Source organism: Blennius ocellaris (genome assembly GCF_963422515.1).
Source record: "Blennius ocellaris genome assembly, chromosome: 9".
Classification (NCBI taxonomy): domain Eukaryota; kingdom Metazoa; phylum Chordata; class Actinopteri; order Blenniiformes; family Blenniidae; genus Blennius; species Blennius ocellaris.
The window spans coordinates 8969349-8989049 of NC_137658.1; the positions used below are offsets into that span (position 1 = coordinate 8969349).

General features: G+C 41.0%; 3 protein-coding genes across 3 annotated transcripts; all 3 read right to left on the reverse strand.

Annotated features, from left to right (window-relative positions):
• Positions 1–4736: 4736 nt before the first annotated feature.
• On the reverse strand, positions 4737–13577 carry LOC308134688 (protocadherin alpha-4-like; the record flags this gene model as incomplete). The annotated part of the gene is made up of 4 exons (XM_080502461.1): positions 4737–4883; positions 7864–9633; positions 12454–12992; positions 13568–13577. The coding sequence occupies 4 exons, from the start codon at positions 13575–13577 to the stop codon at positions 4737–4739; spliced, it is 2466 nt and encodes an 821-aa protein (XP_080358587.1).
• A 101-nt stretch (positions 13578–13678) lies between these two features.
• On the reverse strand, positions 13679–16081 carry LOC308134689 (protocadherin alpha-13-like; the record flags this gene model as incomplete). Its single annotated transcript, XM_080502462.1, has 1 exon — positions 13679–16081. The coding sequence occupies one exon, from the start codon at positions 16079–16081 to the stop codon at positions 13679–13681; it is 2403 nt and encodes an 800-aa protein (XP_080358588.1).
• A 725-nt stretch (positions 16082–16806) lies between these two features.
• On the reverse strand, positions 16807–19200 carry LOC308134265 (protocadherin alpha-3-like; the record flags this gene model as incomplete). The annotated part of the gene is made up of 1 exon (XM_080501930.1): positions 16807–19200. The coding sequence occupies one exon, from the start codon at positions 19198–19200 to the stop codon at positions 16807–16809; it is 2394 nt and encodes a 797-aa protein (XP_080358056.1).
• Positions 19201–19701: the final 501 nt, after the last annotated feature.

Sequence of the window (19701 nt, forward strand, 5' to 3'; positions counted from 1 at the left end):
TCTATCTATCTATCTATCTATCTATCTATCTATCTGGTATCTGAATTAAGCATAGCAATATTTAAAGAGGATCATCCTGGGTACATTTTGTGGAAAAAGTACAGTAGCCTCTCATTATAAGTGCAATTACAGTGCAGTATATTTGCAGGGACCCAATAAGTCACACAAATCCATTGGTGTTTTAGATTAACAAAAAGAGATTTACATTAGAAAATATTTCATATTACCCAAGAAGTATTTTTTTTATTGATTTATTTTTTTAAGAAATGATCTTCGGGTGCCAAGCAATGGTCATGGCAAATGGACATTTATTCTCTTACAAGAACCAAATCCTTGTAAGGATGATGAAGATCTATTTTTAAAGAAAAAGTTCTGTGCAGTGAAGAGATGTCCTTGTGAAACCTTTTATTCCTGGTTCTCCATGCCCACTGTTTTTTTTCCTCTCCTCGTTCTCTGGCACTCTCACCCACGCCCTGTTTGCCCACGGCTATGACAACAACAGCATTTGGCATCCCAAGAGATGAAGAAAAGACAGTGACTCACTCTTGTGGATGGCAGATATGGGCCGACTGTTCACACCTCAAGGCAAAGCAGAGTAGGTGGCAAAATGGAGGAAGTTAAGACAGAGACACAAATTTAAAATGATTAATGTAACAGCTATAGGATCATTTGTTTTGTATATTTCACTGTATTTTGCACCAGAAGATTTCCATCATATAGTCTCTGTAACACAACAACTAAAACTTTAAAGTTTACTTTAAAGGTTATGATGGCTCTATTTTACTGGTCCAGCCTTCATGATGAAATTGGGCTGCATGTGGCCCCTGAACAAAAAAGTGTTTGACAACCCTACAAGAATAATGCAACAACACATCCTCAATATAGCCTTTTGAATGCCTTTTTGAAATGTGTTGCTTTCTATTTCCATGGAACCAAGAATAATGCTCCACATGTTCTGGAGCATATATTTTATTCAATCTTTGCAGGGGCAGAGTTGGACAACTTATGGGACATTCATATTTATTTATTTTGACATTTTCTATTGTCAATTCTTTTATTTAACTTTTTGACAAGTTTGTATATCTTTTAAAACATTGGTGGGATATGCAGGCAGTAGGTCAGGACCCCAATCTCACTGGAGTTTTTAATTTTTAATAGTTACTTTTAAAGTTATGTGTGAAAAATGTGTTTTATAGTTTTGAAATACTGTGCACCTCTTCATCAGCCATATGCAAATGGAGGCAGGGTTTTTTTTTTTCATTATTGTTCATTACCCTACAAGGATAGGAAGGATTGATTTGAGATGATTATATGGGTCTGCATTATTACCAAGCAACAGTGGCCACTTGCAACCAGGCCTCACAGCCTCAGATGCTCTTTCATGCTGTGACATTTAGCAGATTTTCCCATTGGGAGGTTTGAGCAGCCATGTTTACCAATGAGACAAATAATGAATACAGGCGGCATTTATCTTGTCAAATACAAAATCAGACCTCCATTACACCTGACATTTGTCACTCTCATTCACCCTCTTCCTTTTTACTGTTTATTTCATAGTTTATCTTGCAACTCTAATACTTGTTCCTGTCCCAAATACATCCATCCATTTCAATGTTAATTACACTTGATTATTTCATTTTTACTGAAAGGTGCTGCAAATAATGTTATCAACTATCCCCCATCTGCAGACTGATATATGTCATGCATTTCCAAAGACAAAGTAGTTTGTTTTATGTTTATGTGTTACAGTTATTTGCTTTTCAAAAACATTTTTATATTTTCTTTGACCTTAACATTTTTTTCCAAATCACAAAATCTTCATTTTGTAATTTTTTTCTCGTTTTCTCATCACGTTGACTCCATCTGACGTTCTGTCAAACAGTTTCTGTTCCAGTTGAAAACTGGCTGATAAGTATGCAGGGGTCTTCATTGATAAAGCAAGTCTTCTTGTCTCTTAGCTCACAGAAAAGATTAGTACAAAAAAGCCACACAGAAATCAAGTAAATTCCAGATTTAAAAATTTTTACTTTCTTTCTGCTGGAAAATTAATATCTCCCTCTCCATCAATTATGCAATATGGACACTGTATTAATAACATTCTCTCGAACCTCATTACTACTGTAAGTGGCCACTCAAAAAGCCATTCATTTTGCTTCCCTTCAGATTCTTCTACATTGGGTCACCAATTATTGGTGAGTCAGATGACAACAGATATCTACAGAGCAATAGATCCTGGCTGCGAATGAGGCTTAACTTCCTACATCTCAAATTCGGTCAACATGTGGTAAACAAATTCAGCAATGTAAAAATAAGGGCAATAAAAATAAAACACAATATAAATTCTACCTGAGTACAACATATGTTTGTAAATCTATGTTGCTACTGTCTTCTCTTTTAAATAAAAGGAAAAATCCCCTGAAAACTTTAACAACATGCATTCATGGCAAAGAAAGAGAACGTGCAACCTCTCAGAAGTGATATATAAAAAATGCTTTACTTTAAGATACAGATACATAGGAGGAAAACATTATTTATGTGTGCAATATCAAAACTGATGGCTTATTTAAGACAATGTTTATCTTGAATAAACGTATAGCTCAACAGGAAGCAACAGACACACAGAGAGAGAGAGAGAGAGAGAGAGAGAGAGAGAGAGAGAGAGAGAGAGAGAGAGAGAGAGAGAGAGAGAGAGAGAGAGAGAGAGAGAGAGAAACTGGTCCCTCTGTTGGAATAAATGGGAAATACAACGGTTTGACACGTGATCATCACCCCCACTGCCTGTCCACACAGGCTTTTTCATTAAGCCAAAGCACTAAAGCATAATCCCATCTTTGAGTGTGTGTTGTTTGAGACAGACCCAGAGGGAGGGATGAAGGGCACAGACGTCAGGCTGCAGTGGCAGTCATTTTCTTTATCATTTCCAGTACAGTGACCGCAAGGCATAACACCAGGCATAAAGACAGGGCACCCTCCAGAGGTGAAACAGAAAAGAGCACTGTAAAACACTGAGGGTATCTAAAGTAGCTACTGCACCTTTAAAAAAAAACAAAAAAACAATTATATATATATATATATATATATTTACATCACCATGTCTGTTAGATGCGCTGAATGCCTACTTACACGTAAGGATTTAGTTCAAAGTGCCACATAACAGCAGCTAAACTCTTATTATACCAAAGTTACCCTCATTAAAAGGTAAAACAAAACTCCATCAAAGAAGGCACTGCATTCTGTCTAATCTATCTTGCAGAAACAACAAACTGCTGTCTCCTCGTGCACATTCTTCTCATAAAACTGTTCTTTAAGCAGGAAAATTTCCCCATTCAAATTTCCAGAACAGAAGTCCCACAGTAACCACAATCCTTTTACTCAGGTGGACTCAGTAAACGGGTGGAAAAGGCATTTTGTGGGTGTGTTTGTGTTGATCCCTTGTGTACGTTTCTTTCATGAATAAAGGGTCTGAGAGCACTAAAAACAGAAATCTGTCCCTGCTGGGACATTGTGAGGGGTTAAACAGTTGCTTGGTCGTTCTGATTCAGCCAGCACATAAATCAAACAGTTTCTTGTTGTGGCACTTAACAAAGCTATCAGGAAATGCAGGAAGGCTTTGGATCCTTTCCTCTTAGGATGCCGTGGCTTTGTGTCCTCGCTGGATGAGAGTGGATGGAGCCTGTGGTTCTGAGCATGACAAAGCTAATCTAATGACTGCAAAAAAAACACCCAAATGCCACGAGGAGGAAGCATGGATGGGGGACGGGTTGGAGAATGTGGGGAACAGGGGAGGGGTACTGATAAGTTATTCCTTTTATCTGTGACCAGTTCTAAGCCTGTGATGTTCTCACTCAGCTGTGGGGCATGTATTCAATGTGTTTTTTGTTTTGTTTTTTTGTCCAGCTCATCCTCGGCAAACCATTTTCTCACTATCTTGTGCTCAAGGCTTCAATGGTGTATTTGCATGTCTCTGCAAAATGCTTTCCCGTTTTAGAAATGTTCTCTAATCTGCAACATTTTTTCTCCTTTTGAGATTTGCTCTTTTTTTCTTCCATTTGTCTGACAGGGAATTTTTGCAGAATATGCTGTTCATTATTTTCCTCCCATCTTACTCTCCACCTCTCTTCCCATCTCCCATTGTGTCCACAACGTTTCGTCCCTGCTTGCATCAGTACCATACATGCTGGGATGGATGTCTGGGTGGGGGCGGGTACACATACTGGCAGCTCCCTGGAAACAGTCTCGTTCGTCGTTTCATTATGGCTCAGAGCAGTCTCCATGGCAACCGGAGATAGCACCAACCTCACTGCCACACAAAGGACACACCCATGTGAGCGAGAAAAACAGGAAGTGGTACATAGGATGTGTGACAGACAGAATGGGAACTAAAAGGGAGGAATTAAACCACCTCATCATCTGCAGACTACGCAGATGATATACAGTGAAAGCCTCTGCTGCAGGACTATAATATATGGATTTTGGAGGACCACCACTAACGATAATGTCCTCTAATCAATAATTTAATGCATTTTGCGGCACCGATGGAGACTGTTAGAAGCTTTTATCGGATATACACTGTAATACGTCATCTCATGCATACTGACTCAACATTCTTCTTGTTTCCTATTGTATACATAGGGTGAACTACATTTTCGCGGCATTAAAACAAAAATATAAAAAAATAAAATAAAATAATCAGTATCTGCGGATGTTATGATGGCACGAATGAAAGCTTCTTCTCCTCATCCTTTGGGTTTATCTGGGATTGACACGCGGTGCTGTGGGCCCCGCCCCAGCCGCAGAGCAGGAGCAGGAGAGAGAGCTGAGCCGAGAGGCGCAGCTGATACCTCGATCGGTACTGAAAGTCCCTCCTGCAGCTGCTGCTCCTTCTGCAGCAAAGAGTAGCGGAAAATTACCTGCCCCTCCCCCGCTCTCCCATAGCATCGCTCGCACGTTCACAGGGAGCTGCAGCGTTCAGAACACATGCTCAACCACTTTTACGCAGAGAGACCGCTCCAGGCATTGTTTTAGGAGCCGTGGCATGCAGAACGCATCTCACATAGATCGCATCGGAGAGAGAGACAGAGGGAGAGCGAAAAAGCAATCACAGGTCCAATCGGATGTCGCATGTAGCGCGCTGCCGTATTTTAAATCGCTTACTGACCCACTTATGAGAGCACACGGCCCTGCCTTTTACCTTGTAATAGTCAGAACCTAAGAGAGAGCCAGAGAGAGAAAAACACCACAGGTTTATTCGAGCTGAATAAACTGAATGACCGGACTCCTGACTGATTCGGCCATGCTTGTTTGTGCTGAACCACTCCCTGAAATGAGGTCATACCGTCTGAGTGACTAAAAGCATCATGGATCCACAGCAGCACACACATATATACACAGTCACCAAACTGCGAAACACGTTCCCACCAGTGAGGGCAAATAACATTGAATAAGCGACGTGAAATTACCAATGTCACTGCAAGTTGTAGATTTAATATACCAGGCACTCATAGCCGCTTTGACGCGTACATAACGGCTGTGTACATACATTAGAGATCTTAATGAAAATATATTAGCTCGTGTTTACGGTGCTCTAAGGCTGATAGCAACATGTCTGCAGAGACCTAGGCTGATTTCCTGTTAGTGTTCTCAGCTGCTGCCCTTCTCAGGGACAGGGAAGGATAGGGGGAGGGGAGAGAGCTCTGGCAGCATGGAGGAGGAGATGGAAGAAACACGAACAAGCATGAACCGAATATTGTGAGGATCTGCTGATACTGACACTAAAACATTGTGGAACAGGAATCAAAAATGACTGGGGTTTAAAAAGACAATAAAAAAAATATTTACAGGAGATGGCAATGCAAACAATGTAAATGAAGGGAAACACTTCTGTCATTAGATTTGTGAAAAATAAATAATGGGGTTTCGTCCATATAAAGCTTTCTTATAGCAGCATTGAGCACATTCATGTCAGTGGTCAGTGGATCCATGGTCAGTGGATTGAAAAGCTGAATAATGAAAAAAAAAAGCTATGAATGCTTGCGTTCATACAACACAAATACATTATGAATACAAACTGCTAACAATTAAAAGCTTAATTGAATGTATAATACGGGGAATTGCTCAAAATATTTGAGAAAAATAGAGCTTACTGCAAAAAGCCAATATAGCTTGAGTATAGGTAATAGGTCGACACAGTCAGACACACAGGCATTTATAATAAATTAAATGATTAGTTCTTGTTATAATGAATGCTATATTGAGCTGAGTATAACATTTATCTCACTTTTTTATTTCTGACTGATCACTGAGATCTAAATTATTCTTTACATGTCTACTTTTAGACATGTTCCATTGACATCAACATGGAAACAACAAATTGAATCCACATCAGCTATAGCAGATGTGGTTGCATTGGCTCAGGTTTCTGAATGTAATTTTGCATGCTGGCTCAATCTTACTAATGGGATACTGGAACAGGGTAGAGCAATTATTGATGTTTGTAGTAACAAATGTTATGTCTTAAAACAAATAACAAACACCACTGTCAAAGAGGCACTAAGACAGATGACCTGAGATTATTTTTTCCCTCAATTTTAAGATCTCATTTAAGACACAAAAAATTCCCTCAAAAATACAGAGGAAAGACAGTCAGTCAAATGGAGATAAAATGTTTTGTCATTTGTAGAATGGATGTCTCAAATGTCAAAATGAGAATGGATGGCTTTGAGAACTTCAATAATCCAAACAAAATGGTTTATACTTGTATTTGCTCAGCTTATTGATAGAGCACAGTAATTAGCTCATTGTATTTGTGACTTCTCAATATGTTACTGAGCTTTTTGGGAGGATTTGTGTACATTATTGATTCCCTCTAGGGAAAAGTATTTATTTGCATTAAACATGTCCTATTTAAGGTGATCTCGTGTATGTGAGGTCTGCTCCTCTATCGTCTGAGCTCCCACCACTCACATGTGTTGGAGTATCATTGGAAACTAATACAGTGGTGAAATGGATGTAAGCTTGACGTATGCACTGAAGGAAAAGAAGACTTACTCAACTGTAGAGTGGATATGAAAACATTGAGCTTCTCATAGCTGACCATGAGTGCTGACTCATGTGAAGACAAGGGTGCTGCTAGAGACAACACTGACAACAACCAATGAATTGCTTTGAGAAAAGTTGTGAACACCTACTTGATTAGCACAAGCAAGGCACCAAATGCCAAGTGATAATCAGTAGACTTGGAGGTTTGGAAGTTTCACAACCTCCCAAACCCAAAGACAGGTGTAATATTTTTACTACAGTGAATGTAACAACGGCTGGTGGCCCCAAAGCAGGGATAACTCCACACCCCTCAAATCAATAGCATCACAATTTTCATATCACAATTGTTGCCACCAAATACTATATTTCCAATGTATTTCTTTTATGTCAAAACTTTTTTTTTTTATGATGCATACCACATGCTTTTAAGGTTGCAGTGCCTGATGCTGATTATTGTTTGGGTAACATATCCTCATAAACTTCTTTCATCCTTGCTTGGTGAATAAAAGAGGAATATAAACAATACACATTTTCGATCCAAATAAATAAATAAACTTTTTTTACTTACTGTTTTTTTTCTTTTTCAATAGTAGCATTTTGATATATATGATGTTGTTTTTTTATTTTATCTTTTTTTATCTTATTTTAGCGATGACAAACTTAGTATTGGTTTGATATACAGTCTGGGAGGAGTGATAGCAAAGGCGCTGCAGCAGTCTCTAACTTCAGCACCACGGCCAGCGCTTCAGCCAAACGCAGGAAAACTGAAGGCACGAGTTATACATGTTAGAGACTTGCATGTCATTGTCAATGATTACATCTTACCTTTTCCTTATTGGGTAACGTCTGAGTCCTGGTATAAGTGTCTCCTCCGTTTATACTGATCAGTTCACCATCTACAGGTGGAAACTGTGCCGGGAAAACAACCATATCACTCTTCAGTGTGTCTGAGCTGAAACACACGTCGTACTGCTGAGTAGATTTGGAGTAAGACCAACTCCCGTCAGGGTGGGTGGTGATCATGGGGGCGCTGTACCTGCTGAATGATCCGTCTGTCTTGTGGCACCTGACTGCAATTAAACTGATGAGACTCAGTAGAAAGACGACTGACACTGAGACAATGGCGATCAGCAGATACAGGTTCAAATCCGAGAAGCTGTCCTCTTTCATAGGCACATGTCTGAACTGAGTCTGGATGTCAGCGGTGTTTTCAACCACCACCACATCAATAGAAACAGTAGCTGACAGGGAGGGGTCTCCATTATCAGAAATCAGCAGCACCAAGGGGTGAGTTTTGAGGTCATTGTCACTCATCCTCCTCTTAGTCCGGATCTCTCCGGTGCTGGTTCCGATCCTGAAAAGGTTGTTTCCTTTGGGTTCAGACAGGTGATAAGAAAGCAGTGCGTTGTATCCAGAGTCTGCATCTACAGCCCGGATCTTTGCCACAAAGTATCCTGCTTCAGCAGAATATGGAATGTTCTCACTGTTAACGGAGCCGTGCTCAGAATAAGGAGCAAGAATCGAGGGACTGTTGTCATTTTCATCGAGAATAAAAACATTGACGGTCACGTTGCTGCTGAGCGGAGGAACACCTGAGTCTGTGGCCTGAACTTTGAACTGAAAGGTTTTCATCTCCTCAAAGTTAAAAGACTGCAGACTGATAATATCTCCAGTCTCTGAGTGGACATTAAAGGCTGATGCAATCACATTATTTTTGTGATTATTGTTCATAACAGAATATGTTACTTTAGCATTTTCGTCATCGTCAGGATCTTCTGCAGTCATGGTATGAATGACAGCACCCACAGCACTGTTCTCTCGGACAAAGATGTTTATAACAGGCTCTTTAAACCGAGGGGCATTGTCATTTACATCAGAAACATGGACGGTAATGACGCTTGTACTGGACAAAGGCGGAAGCCCTTCGTCTGTCGCCAATATAGTTATATTATATTGAGAAATCACTTCTCTGTCTAAGGATCCGTCTACAACTAAAGAGTAATGATTCTTATATGTATTTTTTATGGTAAAAGGCACAGAGTCAACTATTTTCACCTGAACAGCGCCGTTTTTATCAGCGTCATGATCTTTTACTGTTATGAGTCCCACCATCGTGTCTGCAGCCGCGTCTTCCCTCACCACATTTACTAAAGATGTCACTGATATTTCAGGGGGATTGTCATTAACATCTGCAATTTCAACTAGTACCTTGCAAAGGGATGCTCTTGGATTTTGACCTTTGTCTTTTGCTTGAACTCTAATTTCAACAGCGCTATTTCTTTCGTGATCCAATTCGCCGTTCACTGTAATCTCACCCGTTGTGGGATCAATGTCAAATTTGTCAACATCATTGTCATTATCTTGATTAATAAAGGAGTATTGTATTTCTCCATTGGGACCTTCATCTAAATCGCGAGCATGCACAGATATTACAGGTGCTCCGCGAGGTGTGTTCTCGACCACCGTGGCTTTGTATAAAGGTCGGTCAAATACCGGAATGTTGTCGTTTACGTCCTGTACGTTAACGGTGATCTGTAATGTGCCTGATCTCGGGGGTTTTCCTCCGTCGACAGCCGTCAGCGTTAACTTAATAACTTGCTGTTTCTCGCGATCCAATGTTTTGTGCAGTGCCATTTCGACAGACATTGACGGCTCTCCACCATTGTGCACATCAAGCGTAAAATGTTCATTTTGGCTCAGCTTGTATCCTTTAACCGAGTTACTCCCGACATCTGCGTCAAATGCTTTAGGCAGAGCGAATTTCTCTCCAGGAAAGGCCGACTCTGACACGTTGAGAACAATCTCTGGGATCCGAAAAGACGGAGTATTGTCATTAATGTCCACAATTTTAACCTCAAAGCGATATAGATTCAGAGGAGAGTTCACAATGGCTTCTACCTCAAGTGAACACTTGGCATTCCGAGAGCAGAGCTTCTCTCGGTCTATTCTGTCTTTGACCAGAAGTGCACCAGTCTTAACATCCACCTCGAAATACCTTGTATTAGGTCCAGAAATTTGAAAACCTCGAGTTTCCAGTTGCTGTACATCTAAATGTAAATCCTTCGCTAAATTTCCCACCGTGGTATCAGGGCTCGATTCCTCCGTTACTGGGTACACAATCTGTGCTGCTGCGCCTTTCCATAGGTGAAACACAGGGAACAAATAATACATCCAGTGGTGAAAAATATTCCTTTGTGGCATTATGCTAGCAAAGACGTGCGAAATTAAAGTAGGAAAAAAAAGCACCCCAGCACCACCATTGCTCTGACAGGGCAATTCCAAATCAAAGCCGAGCAGGGTGCTATGCTAAAACGGCAAACAAAGAATTGCGAACCGCCTGTAAAGGGAGGAGTGAAGCTGGGGGAAAAAAAAAAAAAAAAAACTTAACTCTACGAGCTGTTAGCGACATCTAGTTGTTATATTGGAGACATAGCAAGACGAGAAAATGATAACCGATTAAATCAATTGAGTTTTGGTAAAAACAAGTCCACTCAAACCATCTCCAATGTGTAAAAGGATAGCATTAAGTGATCGCTCAAATTATAACAAATGACAGCAAGGTCAAGGATAGTATGATGGAATCTGAGGGGAACTGACATGACCAACTGCTTATTTTAAGACATTATTTTGTACGGCTGACCTTACCTTTTCTTTGTTGGGTAAAGTCTGAGTCCGTGTGAAAGTGTCTCCTCCGTTTATACTGACCAGTTCACCATCTACAGGTGGAAAAGGTGCGGGGAAAACCACTACATCACTCTTCAGTGTGTCTGAGCTGAAACACACGTCGTACTGCTGAGTAGATTTGGAGTAAGACCAGCTCCCGTCAGGGTGGGTGGTGATCATGGGGGCGCTGTACCTGCTGAAAGAGCCGTCTGTCCTGTGGCACCTGAATACTATTAAACCGATGAGACTCAGTAAGAAGATGACGGACACTGAGACAATGGCGATCAGCAGGTACAGGTTCAAATCCGAGAAGCTGTCGTCCTTTGTAGGCACATGTCTGAACTGAGTCTGGATGTCAGCGGTGTTTTCAACCACCACCACATCAATAGACACGGTAGCTGAAAGGGAGGGCTCTCCATTATCAGAAACCAGTACCACCAAGGGGTGAGTTTTCAGGTCATTGTCACTCATCCTCCTCTTAGTCCTGATTTCTCCGGTGCTGGTTCCGATCCTGAACAGGTTGTTTCCTTTGGGTTCAGACAGGTGATAAGAAAGCAGTGCGTTGTATCCAGAGTCTGCATCTACAGCTCTGATCTTTGCCACAAAGTATCCTGCTTCTGCAGAATATGGGATGTTCTCACTGTTAACGGAGCCGTGCTCAGAATAAGGAGCAAGAATCGAGGGACTGTTGTCATTTTCATCGAGGATGAAAACATTGACGGTCACGTTGCTACTGAGCGGAGGAACACCAGAGTCTGTGGCCTGAACTTTGAACTGAAACGTTTTAATTTCCTCAAAGTTAAAAGACTGTAAATTTACGATATCTCCAGTTTCCGAGTTTATATCAACAATAGAAATTATCGGCATACTTTTCATGATGCCATTTATCAGTGAATATGTTATTTTGGCATTTTCCCCCATGTCAGGGTCAACAGCAGTTATGATGCAGATGCTAGCTCCCACTGCACTATTTTCTTTAACATAGGCATTAATCACAGGCTCCGAGAATAAAGGTACATTGTCATTCACATCGGAAATGTCAACGGTAATAACACTAACACTGGACAGCGGTGGAGTGCCTTCATCAGTGGCAATTATCGTTACATTGTATTTAGAAACACTCTCTCTATCAAGTGGTGCATCAATTATTAAAGAGTGATAATTTTTGTAATTAAGCTTGAGCTTGAAAGGTACCAAACCAAACAGATTTGCATGAGTCACTCCATTACTGCCACCGTCTCTGTCAGACAGAGTCACCAAAGCCACAACTGTACCTACCGCAGCATCTTCTTTAACTGGACTCATTAAAGATGTGACTGTAATCTCAGGTATATTGTCATTAATATCAATTACTTCCACTAACAACTTGCCATGCACACTGCGTGCAGGTGTACCTTTATCCCGTGCCTGTATTCGAATATCATAAGCTGTATTTACCTCATAGTCTACTTTTCCAATTACAGCAATTTCTCCTCTTTCTGAGTGTATTGAGAACAATGAAGACGGATTAAAATCTCCCCTTTCAATAAAAGAATACACGATTTCACTATTAATTCCCACATCCAAATCGGTAGCACTTACAGTCAATATTGGGGTTTGAAGAGGAGCATTTTCAATCACCTTTGCTTTATATAGAGGTTGGCTAAAAATTGGATTGTTATCATTAACGTCAAGAACATGTACACTTATTTTTAATGTCCCTGATTTTGAAGGTTTTCCTCCGTCCAGAGCTGTCAAAGTTAAATGAATAACAGATTGTCTCTCCCTGTCTAAAGATTTCTGGAGCACCAATTCGCCAGACTCACTGTGTTGTCCGCCGCTCACATCTAAAGAGAAATAATCATTTGGACTCAGCTTATAGCTTTTTACAGAATTACTGCCTCTGTCTGCATCATTTGCTATAGGAAGTAGATATCTCTCACCAGTAAAAGAAGATTCTGAAATATTCAGAACCTTTTCATTTTCACGAAATGATGGTGCGTTGTCGTTAATATCAATGATCTGAACCTCTATGCGGTGCAGATGCATCGGGTTGGTCAGTATGGCTTCGAAGTTTAGAGAACATTTATCCGTATTTGGACAGAGCTCCTCTCGATCGATCCTGTCGCAGACATAAAGCGCCCCTGTTTTGAAATCCATGTCAAAATATTTCCTCGAGTTCCCGGAGACGACTCGTAAATCCCGTTTTTCTTGCGCGTCAACATTCAATTGTAAATCTTTCGCAAGATTTCCCACCACAGTTCCTTTGTCCACCTCCTCTGACACGGAGTACGAGAGCTGCGCCGCGTACGCTTCGCAAAAAAAAAGCAGGGCGAGTATTTGTATCCAAATTACGTCTTTTTGTCTTATATTTCCCATTGCTGTCACCCGATGAAAAAAACTAATATTGAGTATGTCTATATTTCCAGGGCATATCAAAATATGCTGAATATGTGAGTGGCTAGTCGTGTATCATCTGGCAAAGCAATGGTTTACTCCTTCGCATGAAGAGGAGGAGTTCGGGGAACAAAAAAAAAAGGGGAGCTACTGAGAAATGTACAGTCACGAGCGACACCAGCTGTAGATTTAATGCAAGTACGAAATAAATGTATGAATCATTCTATACAGTAGAAAAAAAAATAAAAATAGGAACAAAGAAATCACGTTTTGACTGTTTCTTTTCTGTTAAAATAAATGATAAAAATTGGTAAATTAAATGAAACTGAGATTCAAATTGTTGACGTAGATATGTTTCCAGTTATGTTACCAAGAATGGAACTTTACATTTTCCATTAATCTTCCTCAAAATCTATGGCATTACCAAGTTGCCATAACCAAATGAATCAGCACCATGGGCAGCGACCACGGCAGTGACTTCAGAATATACATCGGAGCATAGTGATCTGATTTCATCAACCATTATAAAAACTTTGACATATTACACAGCCGGAATATATAGATAGTGATAAAATAGAGCAAAGCAACACTTTTAAGTGACTCAATATCTACAGACGTCATATAGCCAACTCACCTTCTCTTTGTTGGGTAAAGTCTGAGTCCTGGTATAAGTGTCTCCTCCGTTTATACTTATGAGTTCACCATCAACAGGTGGAAAAGGTGCAGGGAAAACAACCATATCACTCTTCAATGTGTCTGAGCTGAAACACACGTCGTACTGCTGAGTAGATTTGGAGTAAGACCAACTCCCGTCAGGGTGGGTGGTGATCATGGGGGCGCTGTACCTGCTGAAAGAGCCGTCTGTCCTGTGGCACCTGACAGCTATTAAACTGATGAGGCTCAGGAGAAAGATGACGGACACTGACACTATGGCAACCAGCAGGTAAAGGTTCAAATCCGAGAAGCTGTCCTCCTTTTTAGGCACATGTCTGAACTGAGTCTGGATGTCAGCGGTGCTTTCAACCACCACCACATCAATAGAGACAGTAGCTGTCAGGGATGGTTCTCCATTGTCAGAAACCAGCACCACCAAGGGGTGAGTTTTCAGGTCATTGTCACTCATCCTCCTCTTAGTCCTGATTTCTCCGGTGCTGGTTCCGATCCTGAACAGGTTGTTTCCTTTGGGTTCAGACAGGTGATAAGAAAGCAGTGCGTTGTATCCAGAGTCTGCATCTACAGCCCGGATCTTTGCCACAAAGTATCCTGCTTCAGCAGAATATGGGATGTTCTCACTGTTAACGGAGCCGTGCTCAGAATAAGGCGCAAGGATTGTTGGAATATTATCATTTTCATCGAGGACTAAAACGTTGACGGTCACGTTGCTGCTGAGCGGAGGAACACCAGAGTCCGTTGCCTGAACTTTGAACTGAAACGTTTTCAACTCCTCGAAATTAAAAGAATGTAGACTCGTAATTTCGCCCGTGTCCGAGTTAATATTTACAAATGATGTCACAGGGATACCTTTCTCAAATCCCTCTAATGAGTATGTCACTTTTGCATTTTCACTGACATCAGGATCTATAGCAGTTACCACGTATATAAGAGCTCCAATTGGACCGTTTTCTTTTACGCATACATTAATGAGGGGTTCAATAAAACGTGGAGCATTGTCATTGACATCAGAAACTTGAATCAAAACAGCAGTTTTGCTGGATAGAGACGGCGTACCTTCATCAGTAGCTGTGATGGTTACATTGTGAAACGAGCATTCTTCTCTATTAAGACGCCCATCTACCACTAAAGAGTAATAATTTTTATAATTCAAATTTAGTTTAAAGGGTGACGAACCAGTCAGTTTGCACTGAGTTTGCCCGTTTTTCCCCGAATCCTTATCAGTCACTGTCACAAGAGCAACGACGCTTCCTATTTCGGCATCTTCTCGAACTGGGTTCATTAGGGAAGTTACCATTATTACAGGGGTATTATCGTTTACATCAAGTACCTCGACTAAAAGTTTTCCGTTTGCGCTCCGGGGCAACGCACCTTTGTCTTTTGCTTGAATATGAATATCATATGCTGACTGTACTTCGTGATCCAAATCGCCATAAACTGTGACCTCACCGGTCTCCGCATTTACAGAAAACATGTCAGCAGGATTGAAGTTCCCACGTGTCACAAAGGAGTAAACGACATGCCCGTTCTCCCCCTCGTCTAAATCGGTGGCATTAAGTTGAATAACCAACGACCCAGCTGGAGCGCTTTCTTTAATGCGTGCTTTGTAAAGTGATTGGCTAAATGAAGGCGTGTTATCGTTTACATCCAAAACATTAACCTGGATCTGCACATTCCCACTTTTAGGAGGTTTACCTCCATCAAGAGCTGACAGGGTTAATGTAATAAGATGCTGTTTTTCTCGATCCAAAGCCTTTTGCAGGACTAATTCGGCAGTCGCGCCGTATTCTCCACCACTCTGCACCTCGAGGGAGAAATATTCATTTGGGCTCAGCTTGTAGGTCTTAACTGAATAATCGCCTGTATCTGCATCAAGAGCTAGAGGAAGCAAGAAGTGTTCACCGATAGGTGAAAATTCCGAAATATTGACGGGAAACAATTTCTCTACAAATGCAGGTGAATTGTCATTTATATCAGTAATCACCACCTCGACGCGTCGGAGCAACATAGGACTATTCAATATGGCTTCTACATTTAGTGTGCATTTGATTGTGTTTGGGCAAAGCTCCTCGCGATCTATTTTCTCACAAACATAAAGCTCACCCGTTTTAAAATTTGTGTCGAAATATTTCTTACTGTTTCCCGAAACTATATTTAAATTCCTGGTTTGCAGGTCTCGCACGTTGACATTTAAATCCTTGGCGAGGTTTCCGATCACAGTTCCTTTGTCCACTTCCTCGGAAATAGAGTAAAAAATCTGAGCAACAGACCAGTCAAATAAAAAGGTGATGATCAGCGAGCATAAAATCCCATTATTCCTCTCAGTGCCCATATCGGCTTTGAAATCCAAAGACTTAATTCCAGTTATTTTCATCCATGAAACGCCACACGATCACCGAACATTTTCCCTCCCGTCCACTTCAGTCTACTGCCTTTTACTGTCACCACACAAAGCACACCCCCGGTCTGCTGACGCTTCGTAGCAAAAGGAGGAGACAAAAACACAAAGTGTAAAAAAACAGTTTCGGTCATTAGCGACCTCAAGCGTTATAACTTAGATGTGACGAAGCAACTTTAAAATCGACTCTGTGACTCACACAGCATTTGTGTATCTAAAACAATCTGACAACCTACTTTTTTTTAACGTGTTGACGGGAACAAAATTAAAAAAGCTACCAATTGTCTGAAAACCACCATACTAATTTATTGTCTAAAGGACGTTTGGGAAGAGATGTAATGATTTAGATTTTATATCTCTTAACAACGAAGCACATCTTGTGAGGGAATTGATTGTTTCATCTATGAATTAGGATGGATAAGTAAACCAACAATTTGATAATCAATAAGACGAGAAGTTCATTTTCAGGACCATGGAAAGCGCCCCAAAAGGCTTCTTGAGCCGCAGACAACCTCTTTCAATAAGTTAACACAAATATTTCATGCTAGACTTAAATTTTACAAATGCAGTGATCGATGGGAGTGGTGTGCGGTAGAACTACAAAAATCCGTTAGTAGATTTACCTTTCGTGAACTACGTCTGACAGTTTAATCGACAAGTTAGAACCCTCTTACCTTTTCTTTGTTGGGCAAAGTCTGAGTCCTGGTATAAGTGTCACCTCCGTTTATACTGATCAGTTCACCATCAACAGGTGGGAAAGGTGCGGGGAAAACAACCATGTCACTCTTCAGTGTGTCTGAGCTGAAACACACGTCGTACTGCTGAGTAGATTTGGAGTAAGACCAACTCCCGTCAGGGTGGGTGGTGATCATGGGGGCGCTGTACCTGCTGAAAGAGCCGTCTGTCCTGTGGCACCTGACTGCTATTAAACTGACGAGACTGATCAGGAAGATGGCGGACACTGACACGATGGCGATTAGCAGGTACAGGTTCAAATCCGAGAAGCTGTCCTCCTTTATAGGCACATGTCTGAACTGAGTCTGGATGTCAGCGGTGTTTTCAACCACCACCACATCAATAGAGACGGTAGCTGTCAGGGAGGGTTCTCCATTATCAGAAACCAGCACCACCAAGGAGTGAGTTTTCAGGTCATTGTCACTCATCCTCCTCTTGGTCCTGATTTCTCCGGTGCTGGTTCCGATCCGGAACAGGTTGTTTCCTTTGGGTTCAGATAGGTGATAAGAAAGCAGTGCGTTGTATCCAGAGTCTGCATCTACAGCCCTGATCTTTGCCACAAAGTATCCTGCTTCAGCAGAATATGGGACGTTCTCACTGTTTACGGAGCCATGCTCAGAATAAGGTGCAAGGATTGTTGGAATATTATCATTTTCATCCAGGACTAAAATATTTACAGTTGCATTGCTTCTGAGTGGAGGGACACCAGAGTCTGTGGCCTGAACTTTAAATTGTAACGTTTTCAACTCTTCAAAGTTAAACGATTGTAAACTGATAATTTCTCCAGTCTCAGAGTTTATGTTTAAAACAGAAGATATTGGAATCTTTTGGGGAGAAATATCCAACAAAGCATAACTCACTTTCGCATTACTATCTAGATCAGGATCAACTGTGTTTATTTTAAAAATAACTGATCTTGTTGGACTGTTTTCTTTCACATAAACATTAATAACAGGTTCAATGAAATGAGGTGCGTTATCGTTGGCATCAGACACTTCAACAGTAATAATTCTGATGCTGGAGAGAGGAGGGCTCCCTTCATCTGTGGCCTTAATGGTCACATTGTAAATCGAAATGTTTTCTCTGTCCAGAGGTCCATCAACTACTAAGGAATAGTCATTTTTATAATTGGACTTTAGCTTAAAAGGAACAGATCCCACAACATTACAGGGGGTTACATCGTTGGTTCCTCCATCTTTATCACTTACTGTCATGAAAGCAACAATAGTCCCTATTTCCGCGTCTTCTTTAACCGGCGTCATCAATGACGTCACAGATATTTCTGGGGCATTGTCATTCACGTCAATTATCTCTATCAGCAGTTTAGCATGCGCACTACGAGGAGACGCACCTTGATCTTTTGCCTGAACTCTGACTTCATAAGCAGGTGTATCCTCGAAATCTATTTGACCCTTAACAGTCATTTCTCCGGTTTCCGGATTTAAGTCAAACATATCTGATGGATCAATATTCCCTCTTTTGATAAAAGAATACAAAATCTTACCATTTGGGCCCTCATCTAAATCCGTCGCATTTACTTTGATGACTAAGGTACGCAGAGGAGCATTTTCTTCCACCCTCACTTTATAAAGGGATTTGCTGAATACGGGTGTATTGTCATTGGCATCAATTACGTTAACGGTTATTTGCAAAGTACCTGATCTCGGAGGTTTACCTCCGTCCAGGGCGGTCAAGATAAGTTTTATTTGTGGCTGTTTCTCTCGATCTAAAGCTTTCTGCAGCACTAACTCAGCAGACACATCGTGTTCTCCACCAGTCTGCACGTCAAGAGAGAAATGCTCATTTGGACTCAGCTTGTAGGTTTTCACTGAGTTACTCCCTATGTCTGCATCCACTGCGACAGGGAGAAGATATCGTTCGCCCGGTGACAGTGATTCAGAAATGTCCATTGAAAGCGATTGTTCAAAGAAAGAAGGCGAGTTATCATTTATATCTAGAATATTTACCTCAATACGGTGCACATTCATTGGATTTTTCAAAGCAGCTTGTATTTTGACAGAACATTTTACTACATGCGGACAAAGCTCTTCTCGGTCTATTCTCTCACCAACAAAAAGGTTACCCGTCCCCAAGTTCACGTCAAAGTATGTCTTGCTGAAACTGGAAACAATACGTAGATCCCTGATTTGGAGTTCCTGAAGATTGATGTTTAAATCCTTGGCAATATTTCCCACCACTGTGCCTTTGTTCACCTCCTCAGATATTGAATAGGACAACTGTGAAGCAGATCGCTCACAAAGACAAAGCAGTGCAACCAAATGAATCCAGGAGTATCCGTTTTGCCGTCGCATATACATCGTTGGTGGAGAAGAAGATTAGATCCCGAAAGAACATCGATCACCCGCAAAAGCAATCCATTCCAAAAGCAGCGTTATTTTGGTTGATCGCGTCCCGCTCTCACCACACTACGACTGAGTCTCGACAAAAAAGAAAAATGGCTGATGACGAGCCAGTTGTCCGTGCACAGATGAGTTCTCGGTTTACAAGCAGATTTTTAATCTACGGTCTCCAGTGACATCATGTGGTAGAGAGTAGATACACGTTTACCAAAATACTGTCTCGTTATTTTTCCAAAATAATTTAAATGTAGCACGTCTTCAAAGAAAAAAAAGGATGCAACCACATAACTTCGAATATAAATTATTCAAAAAGCGCAATGATACATCTATGACCACCGAGTAAAAGTATGTACAAATATTCACGAATATTGAACAAGCAACCACCATCCCTCAACTGCTCTTTAAAATGTTTTGAAGCTATAATGTAATTCTGTAAAAAACACTAGCTTTAAAAAAACA